Source organism: Stigmatopora nigra, chromosome 14 (assembly GCF_051989575.1).
Source record: "Stigmatopora nigra isolate UIUO_SnigA chromosome 14, RoL_Snig_1.1, whole genome shotgun sequence".
Taxonomy (NCBI): domain Eukaryota; kingdom Metazoa; phylum Chordata; class Actinopteri; order Syngnathiformes; family Syngnathidae; genus Stigmatopora; species Stigmatopora nigra.
Genome location: NC_135521.1, coordinates 1,092,331 through 1,113,281, shown reverse-complemented (window position 1 = coordinate 1,113,281; position 20,951 = coordinate 1,092,331). Strand labels below are relative to the sequence as shown.

General features: G+C 44.4%; 3 protein-coding genes across 7 annotated transcripts; all 3 read right to left on the bottom strand.

The window, feature by feature from the left end:
* Window positions 1–409: 409 nt before the first annotated feature.
* On the bottom strand, window positions 410–2,272 carry LOC144207370 (uncharacterized). 2 transcript variants are annotated; one of them, XM_077732810.1, is made up of 2 exons: window positions 2,077–2,272; window positions 410–1,853 (listed from the first exon to the last, which is right to left on the bottom strand). In XM_077732810.1, exon 2 carries the CDS (start codon window positions 1,848–1,850, stop codon window positions 1,116–1,118), a length of 735 nt encoding a protein of 244 aa, XP_077588936.1. In that variant the 5' UTR covers window positions 1,851–1,853; window positions 2,077–2,272; the 3' UTR covers window positions 410–1,115. The 2 variants fall into 2 exon arrangements, with proteins under 2 accessions (XP_077588936.1, XP_077588937.1); XM_077732811.1 differs by having other exon boundaries at window positions 410–1,850.
* Window positions 2,273–2,772: 500 nt separating this feature from the next.
* On the bottom strand, window positions 2,773–4,501 carry atp5po (ATP synthase peripheral stalk subunit OSCP). The gene is made up of 7 exons (XM_077732866.1): window positions 4,374–4,501; window positions 4,038–4,088; window positions 3,853–3,963; window positions 3,651–3,780; window positions 3,315–3,427; window positions 3,139–3,225; window positions 2,773–3,044 (listed from the first exon to the last, which is right to left on the bottom strand). The coding sequence occupies exons 1-7, from the start codon at window positions 4,464–4,466 to the stop codon at window positions 2,934–2,936; spliced, it is 696 nt and encodes a 231-aa protein (XP_077588992.1). The 5' UTR covers window positions 4,467–4,501; the 3' UTR covers window positions 2,773–2,933.
* Window positions 4,502–5,049: 548 nt separating this feature from the next.
* spon2a (spondin 2a, extracellular matrix protein) lies at window positions 5,050–15,021 on the bottom strand. Of its 4 annotated transcripts, none has more exons than XM_077733673.1 (7): window positions 14,917–15,021; window positions 12,832–12,936; window positions 10,402–10,630; window positions 8,852–9,072; window positions 6,360–6,551; window positions 6,123–6,294; window positions 5,050–5,753 (listed from the first exon to the last, which is right to left on the bottom strand). In XM_077733673.1, the coding sequence occupies exons 3-7, from the start codon at window positions 10,628–10,630 to the stop codon at window positions 5,566–5,568; spliced, it is 1,002 nt and encodes a 333-aa protein (XP_077589799.1). In that variant the 5' UTR covers window positions 12,832–12,936; window positions 14,917–15,021; the 3' UTR covers window positions 5,050–5,565. The 4 variants fall into 4 exon arrangements, with proteins under 4 accessions (XP_077589799.1, XP_077589801.1, XP_077589800.1 ...); XM_077733675.1 differs by having other exon boundaries at window positions 12,832–12,931; window positions 14,917–14,980; XM_077733674.1 differs by having other exon boundaries at window positions 14,921–14,980.
* Between the last annotated feature and the right edge of the window lie 5,930 nt (window positions 15,022–20,951).

Below are 20,951 nucleotides of genomic sequence, written 5' to 3'. Positions count from 1 at the left end.
GCGTCGGGATGAGACGAGGCCAGTACGCCGACATAAGTCGTATGAGATGTGCGAGTTCAGCTCCCAAAAGAGCGTGTTTTACTCACGTTTTGGTGGGAGAAACATTTTGGAAATCAAAGTTGTGTACTCTCCTCCCTCTCGGTATTGTTTAAACAAGCACGGGTGCCTTGTATTGTTTCTATTTACACTCGCGACGCGTCTAATGTGTAACGTAAGACAAAATGTCATGAACATGCTGCTATTTTATTAAAGTATTTGTTTTGTGTGTATTTTACGCCATTGTTCTTTTGGGGGAAACCGCCCTCCTGTGGACACCATGCGAACTACGCCTTCCAAATAAAGGGAATAATTATGAATGACCTCCACGTAAAAATTACATCAAATAAAAACAGAAATACGAACACACTGGTTAAGGGGTTAAAAGAGGAAAAACATCCCTAGTTGTTATTGACACTTTTATCCACTTTTACACATTGTAAAAATGAAATCGTTTTTTCAATTGAATTACAATTCTGGTGAAATGAAAGTGACAATGGCGCTTTCTTTCCCTTTACACAGTTGGGATACGCGGCGTGGAAAATAAAGCAAAACAGTTTTATTGTTTTTTTTGATCCCCCATTAATGTGCGACAACATGCTTTGGGTTTGTAAGCAATACGGTTGGTTACAAGACTGTGAAAAGCAAGTCAAGGTCGATTTAAAAAAAAAAAGTTCAGTCTAACAAACAGGGCAATGCTGGCTTTCTCAAGTGCAATAATCTACTCAACCAATTATTCCCCAGTAGTTTATGATACTGTACATGCATCATAATACCATTCCCACTTTCACAATTAAACCGAACGTACCAAAAATCCCCTTCTAGAGAAAACAATAGGTGATTATTTCAACAAGTAAATGACACATTTTTACATGAACACACGCAGGAATGTGATTGTCTGCTTTTCACAAAATACTTGAATTACTACTAGTAAAAAAAATGGGGTACAAGATACTGTCAAGGAAGGATTACATCACAACTAAGGCTTTTTAACCATCAAAATGATATAACATGCATGCTCTTTTGCCAAATGTGTTTCAGTAAAAGTCAATTTGTTGACATAGTGTACGTTAAAATAGTCAGAAAGAAGAAGGACGAGAGCTCGGCCGAGTATCATCTTTATCCTCCCCCCCTCCGAGAACCTGACATAACGAACTGGCTTGATCTGCTTTGACGAGGGGCTCGCACAAGTCTCTCTTCTCCACCATGGCGTAGGCCAGGAGCGGAATGTCACAGCCGGTGAAGTCCAGTTTGCTCGGACTGAAATCGAGTTTCTTGGGCAGGTCGCCCGCACTCTCCAATTCCTTGAGCCTGGCCAGATTCTTGACGCTCCCGGGGGGCCTGCCGGGGCTCACCTTGTAGCCGGCCGCCTTGGTGGTCCCGAGGGGCCTCCCCGGACTGGTTTTAAAACCGGCAGCTCTGGTGGTCCCGGGCGGACGTCCGGTACTGGTGCGGTAACCGGCCAACTTGGTGGTCCCCAACGGTCTGCCTCTCCTCCCGGACTTTAATTTTCCCGTGCCTTTCTTGGTGCCTGGGGGCCCCGCCACCTCAACGCTGTTGACGGTCAATGGCGGAAGCAGCTGGAAGGGGTTCGGGGGGTCCTGCGTGAGACCCACCGTGGTCTTGTGCACGTTCTGCGGCAACGGAGACAGGCCTGCGAAGGAAAGGTGCAAGCTGGAGTTTGCGGGGGAGCAGGGGTAGAACTTGGTAGACGAGAGGTTGCATAGGTCGAAACGGCTTGCAGGGTGGCAGTCTTCTGCGGGTCCGCTCATGCAGAAGTCACTGCTGCTGCCACAGGTCACTTGGTGCATCATCTTCTGTTGCCGATGGGTAGTGGTTGTGGTAGTGGTGGAGGAGGGGGGTCCCAAAACAACACAGACTGATGTTACACCCAAAACCCTACAATTTCTCTCCAATCAAACGAGTTTAACGCCGCAACATGCATTTTCAATAGCTCGAGGCATCCCCACACGCAAATACAAGTAACGTAGTTGGCTGAAAGAAATGCTAAGCTATGTAAGGTGAAACAACCTTTCGTACCTCAGGCTTGGGAGAACAGGCGACGAAATGTTGGAATTATTTTGTGCACAACGGTCATGTCTGCAAAGCAGAGCCAATGCTCCGTAAATAAGAGCGAGCGATGGCAGCTCTTTTAATCCTTCTTCCGAATAGTGGGCGAGACGAGACAGGAAGCCATTTTCGCATGGAAAAAAAATCATGAAGCAAGATGGATAAAGCACGCATGCGCACAGATGTTGACGTCACATTTTCGGGAGGAGCGTCAATGGGAAAATGCCCAAAGTTCGGAGTTTGACTGGAGAGTTGACGATAATAACATTTCTAATTAATATTGAGACGCTGTCTTGTCTCATTGGTGCAAATTACAAAGTTTTCTATGTACCTAACTAGTTTCCGTTCTCTCTGAACACTTTAGCTTTAGACTCCAAGGGACTTGGTAGATAAGTTTGTATTAAAGAGACTGTTATTTTTTTGTAGATATGCTGATAGTTTCAACTACTCACCCTTTGCACTGTGACAATAAATTTGAAATAACTACATGATGGTCATTTGAAATCTGTTATCATTCCTCTGCAAACTGCACTGAAAAAAAGAGTTTAGAGCAAAAAAATAGCTGCTAAAATGCATGTGTAAAAAAATATATATACATGTCCTCTATAAATTAATGTCAGTTCTACTTTAAGCTTGTACAATGTGTCCAAAATAAATGGAGTGGCATATTATTGAGAGGTTTTATTAACATCCAAATGAATAGAGTTGAAACAGACTTGTGGAGCAAGTGCAAAGCTAGCACATGTAGCAATGTACATTGACCCCCATTTTCACCAACACCCCACTTGTTTACATCTAAAACGGAGCCGAGACGTAGGCCCTGGGATTTAGGATTCTCTCATCAGCTTGGTGAGCTTCTGAATCTTCGTCTTGGTGGACATGTCCACGTACCTGTCCCCGATACTGACGATCATTCCACCAAGGATGGAGGAGTCGGACTGGAAAGAGGGGTGACATTTTAAGTCGCATGCATTTAGAGATTGCTATTTCAGGGGTCACCAACAAGGTGAAATATCACTACTAAAACCATACCTTGGTTTCCAGCTTGATGGTCTCGCCCTTCTGAAGGAATCCATTGAGTGCGACTTTCAGCTCAGCCAAGCTGGCTTGGTCCAAAGGCTGCAATAGATAAATAAGGTACATGAAAGTATAGATGATTTGTGAGCCACAGAGAGCACCACGTTATGAGGAGTCTACGAGAAACCTACCTGAGCAGTGGTTACTGAGCAGATAACTTCTCCACGGTGGGCACTCATCATCTTGCCGAAAGCATTGATGACATCACCAGTTAGGGGCAGGCGACCGTTGTCCGACAGAACGTCTGAGGAAACCAGAAGAACATTTTAATTGAACTTTTTGACATTATATGAGGGTAACTCAGAGAAAAAGTACCGATTGAACAATATATTATAATATTTTTTATTTTTAGAACTCATACTGTGATTGAAATTTGACCCGAAAGAGTAACTTTTATGTATTTCTACAAGTGTTATTGTTTACCATTTTAAAATAAATAAATAAATTGGCTTTAAGTGACAACTCACTTATGAGGTTGAAGGTGATAGGGGACACTTTGGCCTTTGTCAGGGCATCGTGAAAAGTCTTCTGCTTGAGGCTGCGCTTCACATGTGGGTTCATAACCACGCTTGAAAGTTTGGGGTCCTTAATGAGGGCCTGTGGGGGTAAAATATCTCATGAGCAAGTCGGATACATTTTGTGTGCTAGGATTTACAAAACAATACTAACAGTCACTTTTGCCAACTCCTTCTCCACTTGGTCCAGGTTTTTCTGCTTACTGGCTGCTGAGAACAGGGCAGTGGCATAGCGACCCTCCACTCCATAAACCTGGATCGGAGGCTTGAAGGGAAATTATAACCCGTTGAGATCTTGAAAAATGAAACGGAATATTATCATGGATCACTCATATTTACCTTGATCAGTTTGGTAACAGGCCTTGCAACTGACGTGCTAAACTGGCGGGCCTGGAAAAGAGCAGAAAATTAATATAGTAGTAGAGATTTCACGAACGTAATCTTTTGTTTCTGTTCATTTTGACGCAATAACCCAAAGGTGGACTGAATACAGCGGGGATGCTAGCATTTAGCAGTCATTCAAGTGCAAAGACGCGTGTAGTTATTTGGGACATCTAAAAGTAAACGATGGTTCATTGAGCATCCCAGTTGATTATAATTACTTTAAAACATCTGAAAATCAAATGAACAGTATAGTTTGATAAGTAAAATGTGTAAAATCCTTGAGCGTCTTACCTGCTGTCCTAGCATGAGGGCTGCCATTTTCTCCTCCAGCTGTCCAGACTGAGGGTATCGACTGCGCATGTACAAAGGAAAGGAATATGGCATTGTGGGAGTTATAGTCTTGGTCGAAACAATGTGGACACAGTTCGTTTTTAGAACACGTATCGCCAACCTAAAGTAGTCAATGGCTGCCAAAGAGTTGATACTTTTTCCACAGTATTTTTACTCATGTGAATGTTCATAAAGAGAATAGTTCTTCTACTTGAAGTACTACTTTGGTACACCCGTTTAGCAAGAGTTTTGACATCCTATTCACCCTATACTTTGGTATAGTAGTGCCTTGCAGAGCAATTAAATACGTTACCGCTAGAGGGCAGGCAATACAACGTTTTACCTCTTTGGGGTCAATAACAATTCTACCAACAATTTAGCAAATGTACCTTTTTTTGGCCTACTCTCCTTTTGAAGGTTGTTGAGTGTCTCTCACGTACCCCCCAAATAGATTGCGCCATGGATCGAGCACATTGCCAATAGCAAAAACCGACCCTGCCGCCTCCTGCTCATTGAGATAGGCTCCAGCACCCCTCGAGAAGAAGCTGTGCCGAATACTGAAAATGGATGAATACGCAAATGTATATGCATGACCATAAACCTACATTGACATTTTATTTTTCACGCAGAATTGTACTAATAGTAAAACACTCCACTTTATTCATGAATGATACATGAGTAACAATAATAACATAGTATATACAAAACATCAACAATAAAATAACCAAATACAACCACGTACAAATACTCTCTTTAAAAAAAAGGCCTCTTATAACAAACAAACCAGCTTCTCTACTGATTTAAGCCAATTTTTTTTTGCCTATTTGGAACAGAGCTGCACGTGTCCAGCATGTATAGCTTAGGTTAAATAATACCCTAATAATCAGTGGCCAGTGAGAACAATTTGGTGTGTTTCATTGTATTTTTTTCCACTGAATTTTTTTGCCTGTTGGTCCAACACTCGCGAAACTTGCAAATCGAAGAGAATGAAGCGCAGATACTAATAGGAAACACAATAAATGCAGTCTTGACAGGGTGGAAAATCCTTGGGGTTACCGAGGGAGCAACGCGGGGAAGGCTTCTCGTCTCGGTCCAGCAGTCATAACATGAGTCCCAGTGTTGAAATACTGGCAGCAAGTGTGCTCTTTTTGGGTTATTGAAGCCTGACGCAGCCGTGAGATACGCACTCAGCTTGCTCCTCCAGCTCGGGGCAAGGGTCGCCGGCGTTGGCCGGCCGCAGGAGGATGTAGCGCGTGCGGTGGCGGACGCCGCCTCTGGAACAGGGGCCCAAACACAAGCCCCATGATGACCACAGAGATACTTCGCAGTCCAGCGGCGTCACTGAGTTGTGTATTGGGGGAAAAATGAAAAAAAAAAATCAGAGGAATGTGGATTAGAATGCATTTGATTGGCTTTTAACGAGGTGGCGTGGAAATGAAAATAAGCGCCTTTTTCCCTTCGGTGTGCAGGGAGATAAATATAATGGATCATAATTGTCAGATTCATGTTAAGAATTCATGGAAAAGGAAGCACTTGGTTGTGGTCACCAGATTTGGGATGTAAACAAACCATTTGGACTTTATAATGGATTCAGACTTTTGAATTTCCTAGAAATGTGGAAAAGCCATTTATATGGCAATGTATAACTGTTATCGATCAAATTTGAATTTAAAGGGTGCACTGTGATATTCCAATTGCTCATAAACTCACCTGAGAATCTCTGAGGACCGATGGAGTTGGGGAGGATGTGGTTGGACATGGGCATTTGGCGGCGAAGAGATCTGCTCTGCCGCGTGATCTTTATGCTGGCGATGGGCGGGAGTTCCTTCAAGCGAGGGTAGAAAAACGAGTTGGCCGGGTGGTTGGGCATCTGGGAGGTGATCTGAAGACGACACATTTGTACTTTTACTTTCACTTGGATTTATTGCCTAAAAGTCCTATGTTTACCTTGGAGATGTTTTCTGGGGGGCTGCTGGGAAAATTGGGCGAGGAGAAAGTGAAGCCGCTGTCCGTTCCGGCGTCGTAAGGTTGGAGGTCAAGGGTCACTTCTTCTTTCCAGTGGCTGCCCTCGCACAGGTTCAGGCTGTCCACGCCCACGAACCAGTCGGGGCTGGGGATCACCTTCACCATCAGAGACAGCTGCAAAATAAGAAAAAAAATAAAAACATAGACAACATGTAACACTTTCTATGTTTTATTTTGACTATGGTATCATGGAGTTGCTCTCCTATTCGCTATTTGGTTCTAACATGGTGTTTCTGGTAAATTCCGCCAAAACAACATAAAGAATGATCCAAAAATGTCCAGGAAGTAACCTGTAACTACATGACAAAATGACAAGAAAGTAACAGAAAACAGACTCAACAATTGTTTTCAGCTGGCTGTGGATGCTCATTTTTCATTTGGCAATCTCCTTTTACAGTTATTTACCCATTTGTGCCAATTGGACTCGCATTGCATTGACTAATGAAAACAAAAACAAACCCCCAAAAAATGATAGCAGGCTCCTCATCCGGATATTTGCGGCTTTGTATGTTGATGGTATTTTGGAAAAATGCCTGCGGAAAAGCCAAATGATAAATCGGGCTGTCGACTCCAAGTCATGTTCTACAAAATGCGCGCACGTTTGTGAGCCTGCGATGAAAAAGCTGACCAGATAAAAAATAACCTTGGCTTAAGATAGTTTCTGATTTCCAATGCTCCAAAGTTCAGGCTGCAAAGATATGTAGGTCACCAGACAGACATGCACCTAGAAGTAAAAACACACCTCTGTCCCCCCTATTAACAAGCCATAGGGGCCATACCCTACATTGGAAATACAGTTTTATTGGAATATTAAACTCTGTGCGTTCAACTTTCTTGTTTTATTTGTATTTTTTGGATCTAATTCCTTCCTAAAATCAGCTAAGCAACAAGCAAAGTTGGAGGACATTCAATTTGTAATCATCTCATAATCTATTTCCAGACGTAATAAAATATAAACTAATTTTGCATGATGTTTGCTAAGCTGCTATATTCAAATTTCTGTTATCATCCCAGCATTGAATGTGAAATGTGATTTATATGGCAATCTTAAATGGAATTAAAAACATAATTGCCAAAAAGATTATGTAAAAAGGTACTTTGCACTTTGGATTGTTATGGTGGCTTGTTCCCAATGACCAAATACATTTTTATTTGTTTTTAACATTAGGCTTATTCCAGGTAGTGTCAGTGTTTGGAAACAAATCCTGTAACAGTAGCCGACTTTGGCATTGCGGTGCGACGTGACACAAGTGTTGCCACTTTCTATTTCCTGAGGTGTTACCCAATCTTTGTAGACTTACGGCATAGCCTTCTTATTGCCCGTCCAAAAATCAGATTGGTGTCAGTCTTCATACCTCCCGTAAATAGAGCCCGAGCTAAGAAAAGCTAGTGTCAAAAGCTTTTTTTGCCAAGCATTTCCCAGAAATTAACCGGTGTTTATCTTGCAACCAGACGCGCCAGAATGCCGATGGCTATTGCTTTTAAGTCATCTCGCCAGCCCAGCGAATTCGGGGCTGGGAGGGGGGACCGGCGTCGGGCCCGGCGTCGGGGCCCAGACGGCGCAGGATGCACGTGGGCGTTCGCGGCTCCGCTGGTTAAACGCAAGTCTGATTGGCAGGCGGAAACCGGCGGCCGCGCACATGGGAAAGACACCAAAATAATGGATGGGCTTCACATATCCTATCGCCTATTATAGGACTTGCTACTTCTCTCCTGTATTTTATTGGATTTTTGATCATTTAAAATTGTGTACGCCATATAACAACTATTGTATGTAAAACAAAATGGTTTTTTATATCTCTATATTCAGTGACATCTACAGAATGTTCAATTGAGTGCAAACTAATTGGGCACCCCGTCCACTTTGGGGAAAATTTTTGACTTTTAAGTGCGTCCTATGTGAGGAAATATGTACAATTTGTTATCGCTTAATGAGGGGAATTGCAATCATTAATGGCAGAGGTGGACAGGTATGAATTTGTCAGCGGCTGGGTTTTGAGTTGCAAAGACTTGGCCGACAAGTCAGAAGTGACAGGTTGAAAAATGGAAATCCTCAATGGCTTGAGGAGCTCCAGATTGGAATACAGTGTGTCATTGCTGGAGCCCTGCCCTTGACCCGGGGGCTCAGAGTGGGCCCACGTTCTGCTCCCTCTTGAACTTTGACGGGGTAAACGGAAAGCAACGGGCACGACGTCAAAAGTCAATGGTCCGACTCCCATTCGGGCTCCAAATGTGCTTATTTTGCATGGCGAATGGCCAGACTCAAACAAGCTCTACCGCCCGCTTAGATTGTGTCATCTGTGATTGACGTCACCATTTTTAAAACGGCGGATCAAAGTTTACGGCCGTGGATCATTTTCGGGAAACCTAGAGCGCGCGTTGGCTTTTCGGGAAAGGATTTGAGCTAAGTTTACCAGCGAGTTCCTGGGCAGCAGCAGCACTTCGGTGGAACTGTGTCCGATCCCATTGGGGATGCCGGCCGTCCTGTACATGGCGCCCACGGAGCGTCTCCTCCGGGCCTCTTTGGCCGACTTCATCAGGTCCGCCGTCAGGCCCACTTCGGCGAAACTACGCAGGCCCGGGCCGGCCCGGGCGCCCTCCTCCCAGAGGCGAAAATGGCCGTTGTGGCTGACCGCTGAAGTGAGAAAGAAGAGAAGGCAACAGTCAGATTTCTCTCTCCTTGGAACGTTTCCCAATGGCAGCCAAGGACTCCACGGAGCCTCTGCCAGATGCTGAGATCATTTCCAGCGCGCCGGAGTCTGTAGGTATTTGGACCAGCGATTCCAGCTTCCCGCATTGAAACGGATCACCCCCCGCCCCCCAAAAAAATGCATGGCGACGACGGCGTGGCGCAGATAAAAGCAGCTGTCCAAAAATGAACGGATCCACCGATCCCAACTAAAATCAAGCCTACACATGCTCAGTTCTGGTATCGAACATGGGGCTTCTATCTAGGTTAAAATGCAGTTTCTAATTGAAAACCACACAACCACTGGCCCGTGGTTTTCAGGCCAGAGCGGGGTTAGCCAGAAACACGCTGACAAATGCTCTGATGGTTCTGCCTTACCTCACTTTGCGAAATCTTTCTCACACTCACACACAAATGCACACTCTTTAGTTAAACAGCACTCTCTCTAGTTAAACACACTTGACACATGGATTAATGCGCAACGTGACCAGGACACTTTACACACTATCCTGTTTCTCCCAGTGCCCCCATTACTGGTGCCCATAATTGCATTTCCATCCCAACGAGGTTCCCGCAAGCATCAAAACCTTGAAATTGAAGACCACATGACGTTTTTTTTGTATGTTTTGTTTTGTTTTTGAAGCCCGCTAAGACGTCGGAGCATCTCGTCATATTTTGACACACTCCATTTTCCCTTGGCGGCGTCCTTGTGCCGTCAACGAAAATGGATGTGCTGGGGGTCCCTCAAAATCTGGTTCCCACATCTTCTAGCCGTCATCTTTTCGCAAAGCGGCTGCAGGAAGTGAGGCGCAAGCGTGGTCTGGCATAAACACCCGCGTAAACATCTGTCATCCAGCCCGCCGGAGGAAAAGCGGAGTGGGAATTGTTTCCAAGGATCCTCCGAGTTCTGAGGTAAGGTCTGGACCCGACCGCGCCCCGAGAGTCATCGGCCACCTCCGCCGCGCTCCCCCGTGGTAAACCGGCGCTGTGGTAAACCAGTGGAAACGTGAGGGAGTGTTGGCGGGTCAATGAAAATACTATCGATACGCCTGGCCGCTCTGAAAGACGGAAAGCCATCTGGTAGCGTTTAACTCGTCGGTACGGCTTATATTGGGACAAATTACACTTGCATCCAGAGATCGGAGATGGTTTAACAGAATTGGGGACGTCTCATAAGAGAGAAATTGTAAAATTCAACCATTTTAAGGCAATTTTAAGGGTGCGGCTTGCCTTACAAATGTAACCAACAAATGCCAGTCGGGTGTCGGTACTCACCTATGAGTTTGGACCACTGAGCAGGAGGTCGAAACAGCGGGTACTGCTTGGGGAAGGCCTGCGGGTTCCAGTGACCCGTAAAGACCACCAAGTAGGAAGCCGGGCCCCTGGCCGTGCACTCGGTCCCGTGGCGAGGCCGCGATGGGCCGGCGCAAGCCAGGCACAGCCTCAAGAGGACGAGCAGGAGTCGCTGCAGCCAAAGGCTCTTGGGATGTTGCGATGACATCATCTGAAAGAGACGGGAAATGTCTTTTAAATCAGGCTTTATTGCTTTTCAGAAGATGCCTTTCTTTCCTACACAGACAGAAAAACATGCTCAGCCTTCCTGAAAAAGTGCACGTTCTGTTTTTCGCTTGTTTACGCCAGTCGGCCAACGAGTGCAACTTTATGGACTCGTTAATGAGGCCAAGATGGGCTTGATGGGGAATCCACATTTCGCTGTGTGCTTACCCAGAAAAACCGATTGAACTCCACAAACTAAAACGTAGGATGTCACACCCAAACACACATGCGGTTCAATTTGAAGTCACTGTCACCCGGGACACGGCGAAAATACGAAAATAGCGGCAAATAGATCACGGCCAAGGTACACGTGGTGAAAGGGTCCCGTACATAAATAGATGATGTCATCCCAAACATTGAGGTAACCGAGACGGGAGAATCAATGGCGGCTCGACAGCAAAATCCCGCCATGAGCTCACACAAAACACCTCATCTATCTTATTTAAGCTGGCTGAACCGAATGAACCGCTTTGCCTTTTTGAAAAATTCCTCCGGCGTCCTCGGCTCAAAAGCCATCCCAAAAATAAGACAAGGTCCCTAATGATAGACGCAAATCCGCTCGGCTATCCCGCTCTATTGACCTCAACGACTGGCCACGTCTGACTCGTGGCCGCTTTCTTTAATAAGCGGGGCATTTCATGCTTCCGTATTTGGGTGACTAAGTGTTCTGTCATCGTCTGTCCCCGAAGACCTGGAAAGTGGATGGCTTGACAAAGATGCCGTTAAATCCCACGTCGGATAAATTCTCCAGCTGTTGCGTATTTCGGCTGCGAGTCAAGCCGCAAAAAATTGGATTTTAATGAAAAATACCATACAAATGGTAATCAAAATTTAGACAAAGTGAATAAAATAAATAGGGAGGATGCACACCGATTTTTTGGCAAAATATTACCTATGCGAAAAGGAAACAATACTCCTACCAAGACATACCAAAACACGGGGTTTAAATACACAGGGGGCTGATGAAAAAATGACAAACACCTGGGCCATACAAGGGAAGGGTCGCCAAGAGAGACAAAACGCATACAAGTCATGCGTTGATCACCCTAGCATCAAAAATGGCTTCTTCTTCAATGATTCTCCTGACATTGATGCCTTCTCCTGGCTCTCAAATGACCCATGATCCTCCTTTTCCCCTTTTTTTACAAGACTAAGTTCTTGTCCCGCCTCCAGGCCAAGCATCCTTCAGGTAATGTCATCATACCTTTTGTACGCACATCTTTGGATTGTATTTTTTTTTCACCACGCCTGCCTGCCGACGCACGAAACGAAGCATCAAGAGAGCGATTGTCCGCCGAGCGCGACGATGCTACGACGCCATAAATCTGGGAGCAGCTGCGGAATGCCCTGGGTTAAATTTGGTCAAGTTGACGAGCACGTTTCAGCACATTGTCCCCGAGGTCTATTCCCAGGGCGGGGAGGGATTGTGTTACTTGGCCTTTGAAGCTGCAAAAGTCCAACTCTTCACACTTTTTCTTTTTCTTTTTTTCAAAAGCCATCCATTTATTTCCAGCTCCGGCAAGCGCGTGTGGAGCACGTCGAGTTATAAAAACGTCGGTCGGATCGAGGGCGGCCAAAGGTGTGCCGTCAAGGTACTTCCATTATTGGCCCGAGATATTCTTCTATGTACATTAGCATTATCCATTTGGTGGAAAAGCAAATTTGACCCATTGGAAATGGATCAAATGTCAAAGTGGTAGCTCTACTTTTTCTATTACTTATTTGATTCAAGAAGTGGTTTTTCGACCGAGTACAATCCCGTGCTACATCGTTATTAAATTTCAAGATGATGACTTTGCGGATGAAAACGGATTTGGACGTCAAAGTTAGTGTCCACAAGAACAACATCTACCTGAAATGTGACTTGATAGGCCTTCAGCTTGTAAGAAATTGGCCAAACTTACCGTGGAGTAACAATTCCCGACAAGGCCGTTGTAAAAATTCCTATTTCTATGACACACTTTAACTTCAACGTCATTGGCAAGAGAGGAATTAACAATAAAGTGCTGCAGAGATTGGATCTTTTTGTTCCTCCAAGCTGTGGTGGATGTTAAACAAAGAAAGCAGGCAGACGAGGGCTTGAGGCAATAGAGAGAGAGAGAGAGAGAGAGCGAGCGAGCGCCAGTGTAACAACAAATGGGTCCTGACCTGGATTTTCAGCAGCGATGCGGGTTAACCAAAGTTCAGGGCCTGGAGTGCCGGCTTTTCCTCAACAGTCACCGTCCGTCCTTCCGTCCGTCCGTCCGCTCTGCTCTGTGTTCAAGACACAAAAAAAGGAGGTCAATCCCGCCGGCCCGTTTTTACTCCTAACTCACAAACGCATTCCTTTGAAAATCTGATACGATCTATTTGGGCCTTTCTGACCTTTGACCCTACCCGTCTGCATGTAACGCTATCCCACACGTAAGAGACATTTGATGAATTTCTCGCCGACATACACAACTCAAACAACACCACATGGATAAATAGCTGTTGGCGCAGCTAAAATTAGAAGCCGTCGCATCGTTTTTGCTAAATTTGGCAGGGCCAGTTTTGACCATGGATGATGTGGGCGACCGCCCAGGGTGCAATGTATTTGGGGGCGCCCCCCATATAATAATGTTACCAGTTCTCTCAAATGTCTAAAATATCTGCTACTCTCCAAGCACTGAAATCAGATTGTTAACTTTTTCCCCCAAAAATGTTGGTTCATTTCTAATCCATTTTGATGGATCAACTAACGTTGTTGTTTATATGTTGGCACGTTTTCCAAAATGACTTTTTTTTGCTAAAATGTCTATAAAAGAAGGCGACTTTTGTATTCAAGTGGAAAATAAAGGATAAGAGCTAAAAGTTAGTCCAGGGCACACAGTGGCATTTACCCCCGGACAGACAAAGTGATAAAAAGTGCGGGTTGTGGCACGTTGCCAAACGTGCCGCCTCGTGGGCAGCCCTCGCTGGGTAATTGCGACGGAGTCGTGCCGGGATAATGGCCACGTCCACACAGGCGTGGAGAATGCCGCTGCCGTGGACGCCTAATCCGGTCCAAGTAAATTGGGCGGCTAGCGCCACCGAGAAAAAAACGGTCGCCTTTTCTTTCAAACGGTGACACCTTTTATGTTGTGATTCTTGGCGAGAGCATCTGGGAAACAAAGGATAGCAGTGTAGTATATCGCCATTTGGATGTTTGGTCACTCCTATAAGAGCAGACCCAGATCAGATGGTTTTTTTTCTTTCTTTTACAAGATGTCAGGAGGCTCATTGGCCCAGCTTCTCCCTCCGATGCGCTCAACGTTGGCCGACGTGGACGTACGGAGGGAGATAAATACGCCGGGCTTTGGAATGCAACTTGACTGTGTCTCACGCGGGCGGCCAAAGGGAAACAATGACGGACGCAGTGGGCAAGCGTTCAAAGAGGAAAGTTAACACACACACAAAAAAAGGGGGGGGGGGCTTCCAAGATAGAAAAGAAAAAGACAATCTGTATGGACACATTTGGTTAGTTTTCATTGAGGTGAACGTGCAGCGTCGGCACGTTATGGATTGAGCAGACGTTTTCTGGGGGGGGCAAGGAACCATATCTTGGAGCAGACGTATATGTTGGAATTGTAATGGTGTGTTTACCACCCCCATCAATGTATTAGAAAAATATAACATTTTCAGATTTGATAGCTTGTATCAATCATAATCAATGTAAATTGTAAATAATAAATGGTCTTGTGTCAGAGTTACAAAAATGATTGAAAAGAATTGTGTCATATTAGTGTCACATTGATTATATAATCACATAACAGTTTAATAAAGCGTACATTAAAATACCAGTATTCAAAGATCGTAACAATATAAAAAAATGACTTTTTCCCCTGAATTAGGATGAGCCCATCACAATTTTTTTCATGATTTTCTATCCCATTTTTTAACAATAAAATATAATGCAGCAGTGTTTGGCTTGACAGAAAAATAATCATCCTAAAGTATATTTATTTGTACATATGCATTTTTTCTCCACTTAATATGTGAATGTGAGCCAAATGTGGACATTCACTAAACAACGATTGGCGAGTTTTTAAAAGTTTGCAAAGACCTTCCAATGCAATATTTGCACTGTACATGGATAGATAATAATGCAAAAAATAGGCATTCTAATGCCACATATCAGTAGTATTTATTTCTAGCGCAATTCATTCAATCTCGTGCACGCAAACTGAATTCCAAGCTCCATATTTATCTTTTTTTTTTCATGATTTCTCCTACCTGCCTGCGTCGGTGGAGTGGACCGAGTGTCTGTGCCGTGCGACCGCTCTGGAAGATCCACGTGTCGGCCAAGCTGTCACTGGCGCAACTTTTATCAACCTTTACCGGCTTCAAACTCTCCTCCCACCTCCCACCTCCTCCGCCTCTGGCTATCTCCTCCCCCTGCGCTCCTTCTACGGGTTCCTTTGAGCCGGTCCCCTTCGCCGCCGCCCAGACGGACGGACGGACGTACGTACGTCCCGCACGTACGCATGTGCAGGTGTCGGGAGCCAAGCGTAGCGGGAGAAATCGTTGGGCTTTTGTTTACTGAAGGGCCTTGAATAGGGGATGGGGAGGCCAGGGGGGCTAGAACCCAGACGAGGGGCTGCTTTTCCTCAGGTCGGTGTTGTCACCGATTGCTACAGCTGCTCCGCACATGGACGACGAGGGAGGTTTTGTGGGAGGCCGCCCCTCACTCATCATCTTGTCAAAGCGCAAAAAGGCGTGCGCGCGTGGAAAGGGTGCCGTAATCCACGTAGGTAAAAGGATCCGTGAAAAAAAACAACCTTCCTGATGAATGTCAATGACCTCAACGTCTCCCGCTAATGAGATCCAGTCAAAATGACTCACCGTTCGCCTACTCCGGCATTCAAAGGGGAAAATGGCGAGGGCATTTACATTTTGGTGGTGGTGACCTGGATGGATCACTATGGCAACCTGGTGTACACACACACAAATGCAGATGATGAGGGGATTGGGGCAAAAGGGCCAAAGCGCTTCTCTGGAGGCTTCTCGTCGACGGCGCCATTGTCAGGGGAACACGATCCAATGGTTCTGCCGGACACTTCTGAGCACTGCATACAAGTGATTACAGTTGAAAAATGGGCGCGGACATTTGACCTCAGGGTGACCTTTCGTGACTTGATGTTTGGCACCGACCAGATTTCACAAGAAAATGTTTCGTGTTCATACAAAAGCTGCAGTGGGCGTAAAAAGGAGTGTACAGGTGATGTGTTTACACAAGACATGTCACTTCCATTTAAAAAAATCATTAATAATAAACTAAACGGGAATGCTTGGTTTATAATCAGAGAAATATAGTATTTAAGTAGGCAAATGGTGGATTTGTAAGATTTTTGAAAGTGACCGATTCATCAGATTTTATGGATCTGTCGATACCAAGTACCACTGATCCAATACTTCTGAAGTGTATGAAAAAGAGAAAAATAGTAAAAATAGGCTGTTTTTCCACCCAATTTGAACAATCTACAATGACGACAACTATGGAGGAAAATATTTGGGGCTTCATTTTCCAACCTGTGGACCCATAGAGAGGTCCCTATTTTTTGGAAACTTCCCACAGAGGGAACATATAGGAATGAAAATGTTTTACGTAATATCCCAAATATTATGCAGGAGAAGCTTTGAAGCGTGATGCTTAAAAAAACAGCTGTAGTTATTCGACACCTCCCAAATACATTTGAAAAATGGTATTTTGCCTATAGCTTGGAATCGGGAACAAATGTGCTCGGCGGGGGAGTCGGGCCGGTGGGCACGCCGTGTCACCGGAGCCGTGTTATGATAGCTGCTGCGCGTGTTAGCGCTTAGTGTTGCATGGCCAAGACAAAGTGGATTGATATGTAGCTTCTTGTACGGGCAAATTCAAATAACAACACCCTCGGGATTGAAAAAGTCTTCCCGAGATGGAGTGGATTTTGCGGAAAAATACCCTTATTCCCGGAGGCCGTAGCGCTGTGGGCATTCCTTTCCCTTGACATGGTGGCACGGCGTTGCAAAATAAAAGTGGCGAGACGTGCTCGCCATCACACATGGGGCCTTCTTATATGATGGTTTCATGGTTTGTTTGTTTTTTTTCCTGCCAAAATGAAGTCATCTGACATGACAGGCTGCACGTGGACAGGTGCTTTGCTCCGGGCCCCTTTGAGCGTCTTGTTGTTGCAACGTGGAAAAGTTCCATGACAACGTGATTGCGTAGATTTCAGCCTTTTGTACTTTTTTTTGTTTTAAGTCAGGGATTTTCCAGGCTTAACGATGGAGCACGATGCCATATGATCACATAGACTTCACATTTGAGGCTTGATCTTCACTTTTGATACATTTATGTTCAATAATATTCTCAAATTGTACTTTTTTGTACACACACAAATATCCAACAGATGAAAAAGGGATGGCTGGCGCTAGAGGTGACTGTGTAGATACCTGGAATTCAACACCCATTGGTTGGCATATGTGAACTCCTGTCTGTGAACTTTTTGGCCTGCGGGCCGTGGTTTGGACACCGCTGTCTTCTTTTTATCTTTGGCTAGACGTTAATAAGCGGCACGCTTCCACGGCAATTCTGAAGTAAACGTCATAACCTTGGAGGTGCCGAAGCAGAGAATCGCTGAGCCTCGGCAGAGGCCCGCTCGCGTCTCTTTGGACTTTCTAATGACTTCCCTATGGCGTCCACAAGAGCCTCGGACGGCTGACGCACAACAGACCATTTGGGCCGGGTCCAAATCCGTGACGGGGGTCACCCTGAAAACGGTGGTCGGCCAATCGCAGGGCGACAGGAGACAAAAGACAACCAATCATAGCTGGGGTTCAATTTAGACTCTTCAACCAGCTAGCCAAGCATGGATGTTTTTGGGATGTGGTAGGAAGGCAGAATACCCGGAAAAAAGCCACATGCAAACTCCACGCACCTAGGAATCAAACCCACAACCCCAAAACTGTGCTAACCACTTGGCTGGTGGACTGAACAAGTATAAAGTACATTAAAAATAACAAGAGTAAACAACAGGCTAAATAAATACTTTGAATTGTTACTCAGTGGTTGACTGAGAAGAACGGAAGGAACTCAGTTGAGTATCCGTCTAACATTTGAAAATGTTTAGGAATTGTGGTTTTTGTGTACGCGTGGCTAGTTTTAGGCTTAAGTATGCTCTGGTCTAGTTTTATATCCACGGACTAAGGGTATAATCTACTCTTTTTTTTTTTCGGAGATACTAAAGTGGGTTGTAAAGTTGATCCCCGGAGAGGAAGGGGGTTGTTTAGAGGGAATATCTGCAAGCCAAATGCTGCAACTACAAAAAAAAATGACATCAGTTTAGGCCATTATTTTATGTAACATCAGTGTTGGAAATGGAATGTTTCAATGAAATATATCCCTGTGCATCATGCCGGGGAACTTCTACACCGCAACAACTCGTCATGTCGGACTGAAAAAATAGAATAGAAATTTTTAAATGGAAAATAAAAATATTTTAGCGTGACGTGCCCACACTTATGGCGGAAAACGGGGCTCTCTATGCCATCATAAAACTGTCTACGCAGTGGTGGAAAGACCTGGCTTGCCCACAAAAATTGCAAAACGGGATCTTTAAAAATGACAAAAAGAAATATTAAAGTTAAACATGTCTACATTGTAGAATAAATGAATAAATGGTATGCATGTGCAGCCTCACAGTTCTGGGATCGAGGATTCCATCCCGGGTGGGTCCACACTGTATGGAGTTTGCATGTTCTCCTCGGGCTCGGATGGGTTTTCTCCAGGTGCTCCGGTTTCCTCCCACGTCCCAAAAACATGCACAATAAGCTAATTGTATGTAATTGTACTGTGTATTAAATTGTCCTTAGCTGTGAGTGATTGGTTGCCATGGCTGCGGCTCAAGTCAGCTGGGATGGGCTCCAGCACCCCTTCATGAACCTAGTGAGGATAAGCAGTTTAGAAAATGAATGCATGAGCCTAACAGTAACCAAATCATGACTGAAGTACTTTAGGAGGGCAAAAATAAGCGTTTTATTCGCTTAGAGCCTGGAAAAAAATGTAGAAATCTATTTCCTAATAGGGCCTTGGGACTTTGAGAGGCGCCTCACGGGACTGGGTGACTACTTTTAGTCTTGGTACTTTTCAAAAAATGCAGTCCTCCGCTTAAGCAGAGCATGTGGTAGCAATTTCAGGCCCGATAATCCCCGACCCCGCCCGGCTTGCGCCCACGGGTCTAAACGGGAGCCCCCCCTCCCCTCCAACCCCTCCCCGGCTAACCTGGCCCCTCGTAAAAGCGCGGTCGTCTTTCGGGGCTGCGGCGCCCGGCCATAAAAGCGCCGAGCGGGCGCGCTAAACAATTTTGTTTACGGTGCCAGCCAGCCCCGCAAAATCCCGCGCGTGTCCTAAAGCGGCAAAGTGTAATCAGCCGGGGACAAACACCGCCAATCAGTCTGGCCCCAGCAATCAAATGAGCTAAAATGGTTGGCTTTTTTACGGGTGCACAGGAAAATACACATAAAATAAATATAAGGCCTATCTAGAAGTCAATGGCGAATAAACCGGCAGTGGAAATCAAAACTAAAGACATCGTTTTTAGAAGATCGAAGATTGAGTTATGAACATTTTTTTTGTATTTAAATTTGAAACAAAATATATATAAAGCACAAGGATATTGTCAAAGAAGCATAAAAAAGTATGCTTTGAACTACACAAGTTTTGGAAGATTGGAATCTGGAAAAAAAGTTTTTTTAAGGCTACAAAGCAATAAAGTAAATCAGATGCACAAGGTTATTGTCAAAAAAAAAACACAAATGTATGCTTTGTAATAGATCAATTACTGTAATCGGAGAACTCTAAAAAATGCTTGTTTTTTTTGTTGCTAAAATGGACTTTGATTCGTCAACAAGCGTTTCGTTTTTAAGATTTTATTTAAAATACGGTGTGGAGTTTACCATTGGGAGTTACCATCACAAACATGATTGTTTCTAATAAAATAAAAAAGAAAAGTCAACAAAACAAAATAAAGCTTAAGAGCCTAGTTACACAGATCTTTTTTTTCTTCCATTTTTGTTTTTGTGGTCTGGTGAAAAATCAGCTCACAAATGAGGGTGATAAAGAGGACAACAACAACAAAAAAAAAAGAAATAAAATAGACATGTTGTAAAAATACATTTCCCAATCTTAACATCACACAAACGTAAGCACGCGTTCGGTCGCTCGCTCGCTCCTTGTTAGATGCTAACATGTCAGTGCCAAATGAATGGATAAAGGGGAAAAAGTAGGAAAGTAGGAAAAGACGGGAGAACACAAGTTAATAGTGGCTTCCACAAACACACGACTGGGTTCTACATTCGGAGGGAGGACAATTTGCTAAAGGATATGTGTGCATTTTAACCCTGAGAGAAAGAGAGAGAAACAAAGAGAGGGGAGGAAAAAGTGACCAATTTGTTTGTTTGTCTTTGTTTTGTTGGCCAGATGAAACCAGTCAAGTGTCTGTCTGTCTGTCTGCTTGCTTGCTTGCTTGCTTGCTACACACCAGCCCTTTTTGACCCAAGGAGAAGGTGGTTTGGCATTTTATCACCCAAGTGGGAAACGTCAGGTGGAGCTTCCAGACCACAAACACACAAAAAACACACAAAAAACACACACCAACACTGTGCTTATGTGGGCCAGAGTACAACAACCCTGCTGGCATGACTTGACAGGTGAGGGAAGGATGGGGGAATGGAACTTTTCTTATCTGGAATCCACCAAAAAATGGAATAAACAAAAAGGTTCCAAGCATGTTTTGTTGCAATTGAGTTGATATTGAATTCGGCAAAAGGAGAATTAGAGTCACGTGTGGAGGAAAGGCAAAAAAAAAAAGGATGGCTAATGACAACACTTTCATATCATTTGTGCTTTCGAGAGGAAAAGTTTGGATTGAGATGGAAAAGAAAATACTTTTTTAAAGACTGAAATCACCCGATTTTGACATTTCACAAACTGGACTTTTCTACCCGAACTTGTTCAAAGACAAGATCAAATAGTATTCTGCCAAGTTTTGACAAATACGACAAAACACTTTTATTAAATAGCAATCTTAACACTCAATAATGCCATTACAACCTTAAACCTTTTTTTTGTGTGTGACCCTAATGCACCTTTGCAGAATTCAACCATCTGTTTATTTTTTGGGGGGGGCAGGGTTTATTTTTCTTTTTGTTTTTTTGGCTGGCTCATTTGGACTGGTCACTTTTTGCGGTCAAACGGTTTTAAGGCAGTGTGTGGTTCCATGGCGACTTTC

Bases quoted from the DNA above. Each gene is read 5' to 3' on its own strand.
- LOC144207370 (XM_077732810.1), bottom strand. From the start codon at position 1,850: ATGATGCACCAAGTGACCTGTGGCAGCAGCAGTGACTTCTGCATGAGC.
- atp5po (XM_077732866.1), bottom strand. From the start codon at position 4,466: ATGCCATATTCCTTTCCTTTGTACATGCGCAGTCGATACCCTCAGTCT. The intron at 3,964-4,037 runs GTAAATATGAGT...TTTCCCTTCAAG, and splicing joins CTGTTACCAAACTGATCAAG to CCTCCGATCCAGGTTTATGG. The intron at 3,781-3,852 runs GTTAGTATTGTT...TTACCCCCACAG, and splicing joins AGGAGTTGGCAAAAGTGACT to GCCCTCATTAAGGACCCCAA.
- spon2a (XM_077733673.1), bottom strand. From the start codon at position 10,630: ATGATGTCATCGCAACATCCCAAGAGCCTTTGGCTGCAGCGACTCCTG. The intron at 9,073-10,401 runs GTGAGTACCGAC...TTCTCACTTCAG, and splicing joins TCAGTGGTCCAAACTCATAG to CGGTCAGCCACAACGGCCAT. The intron at 6,552-8,851 runs GTAAACTTAGCT...CTTATTTTGCAG, and splicing joins TGCTGCCCAGGAACTCGCTG to CTGTCTCTGATGGTGAAGGT.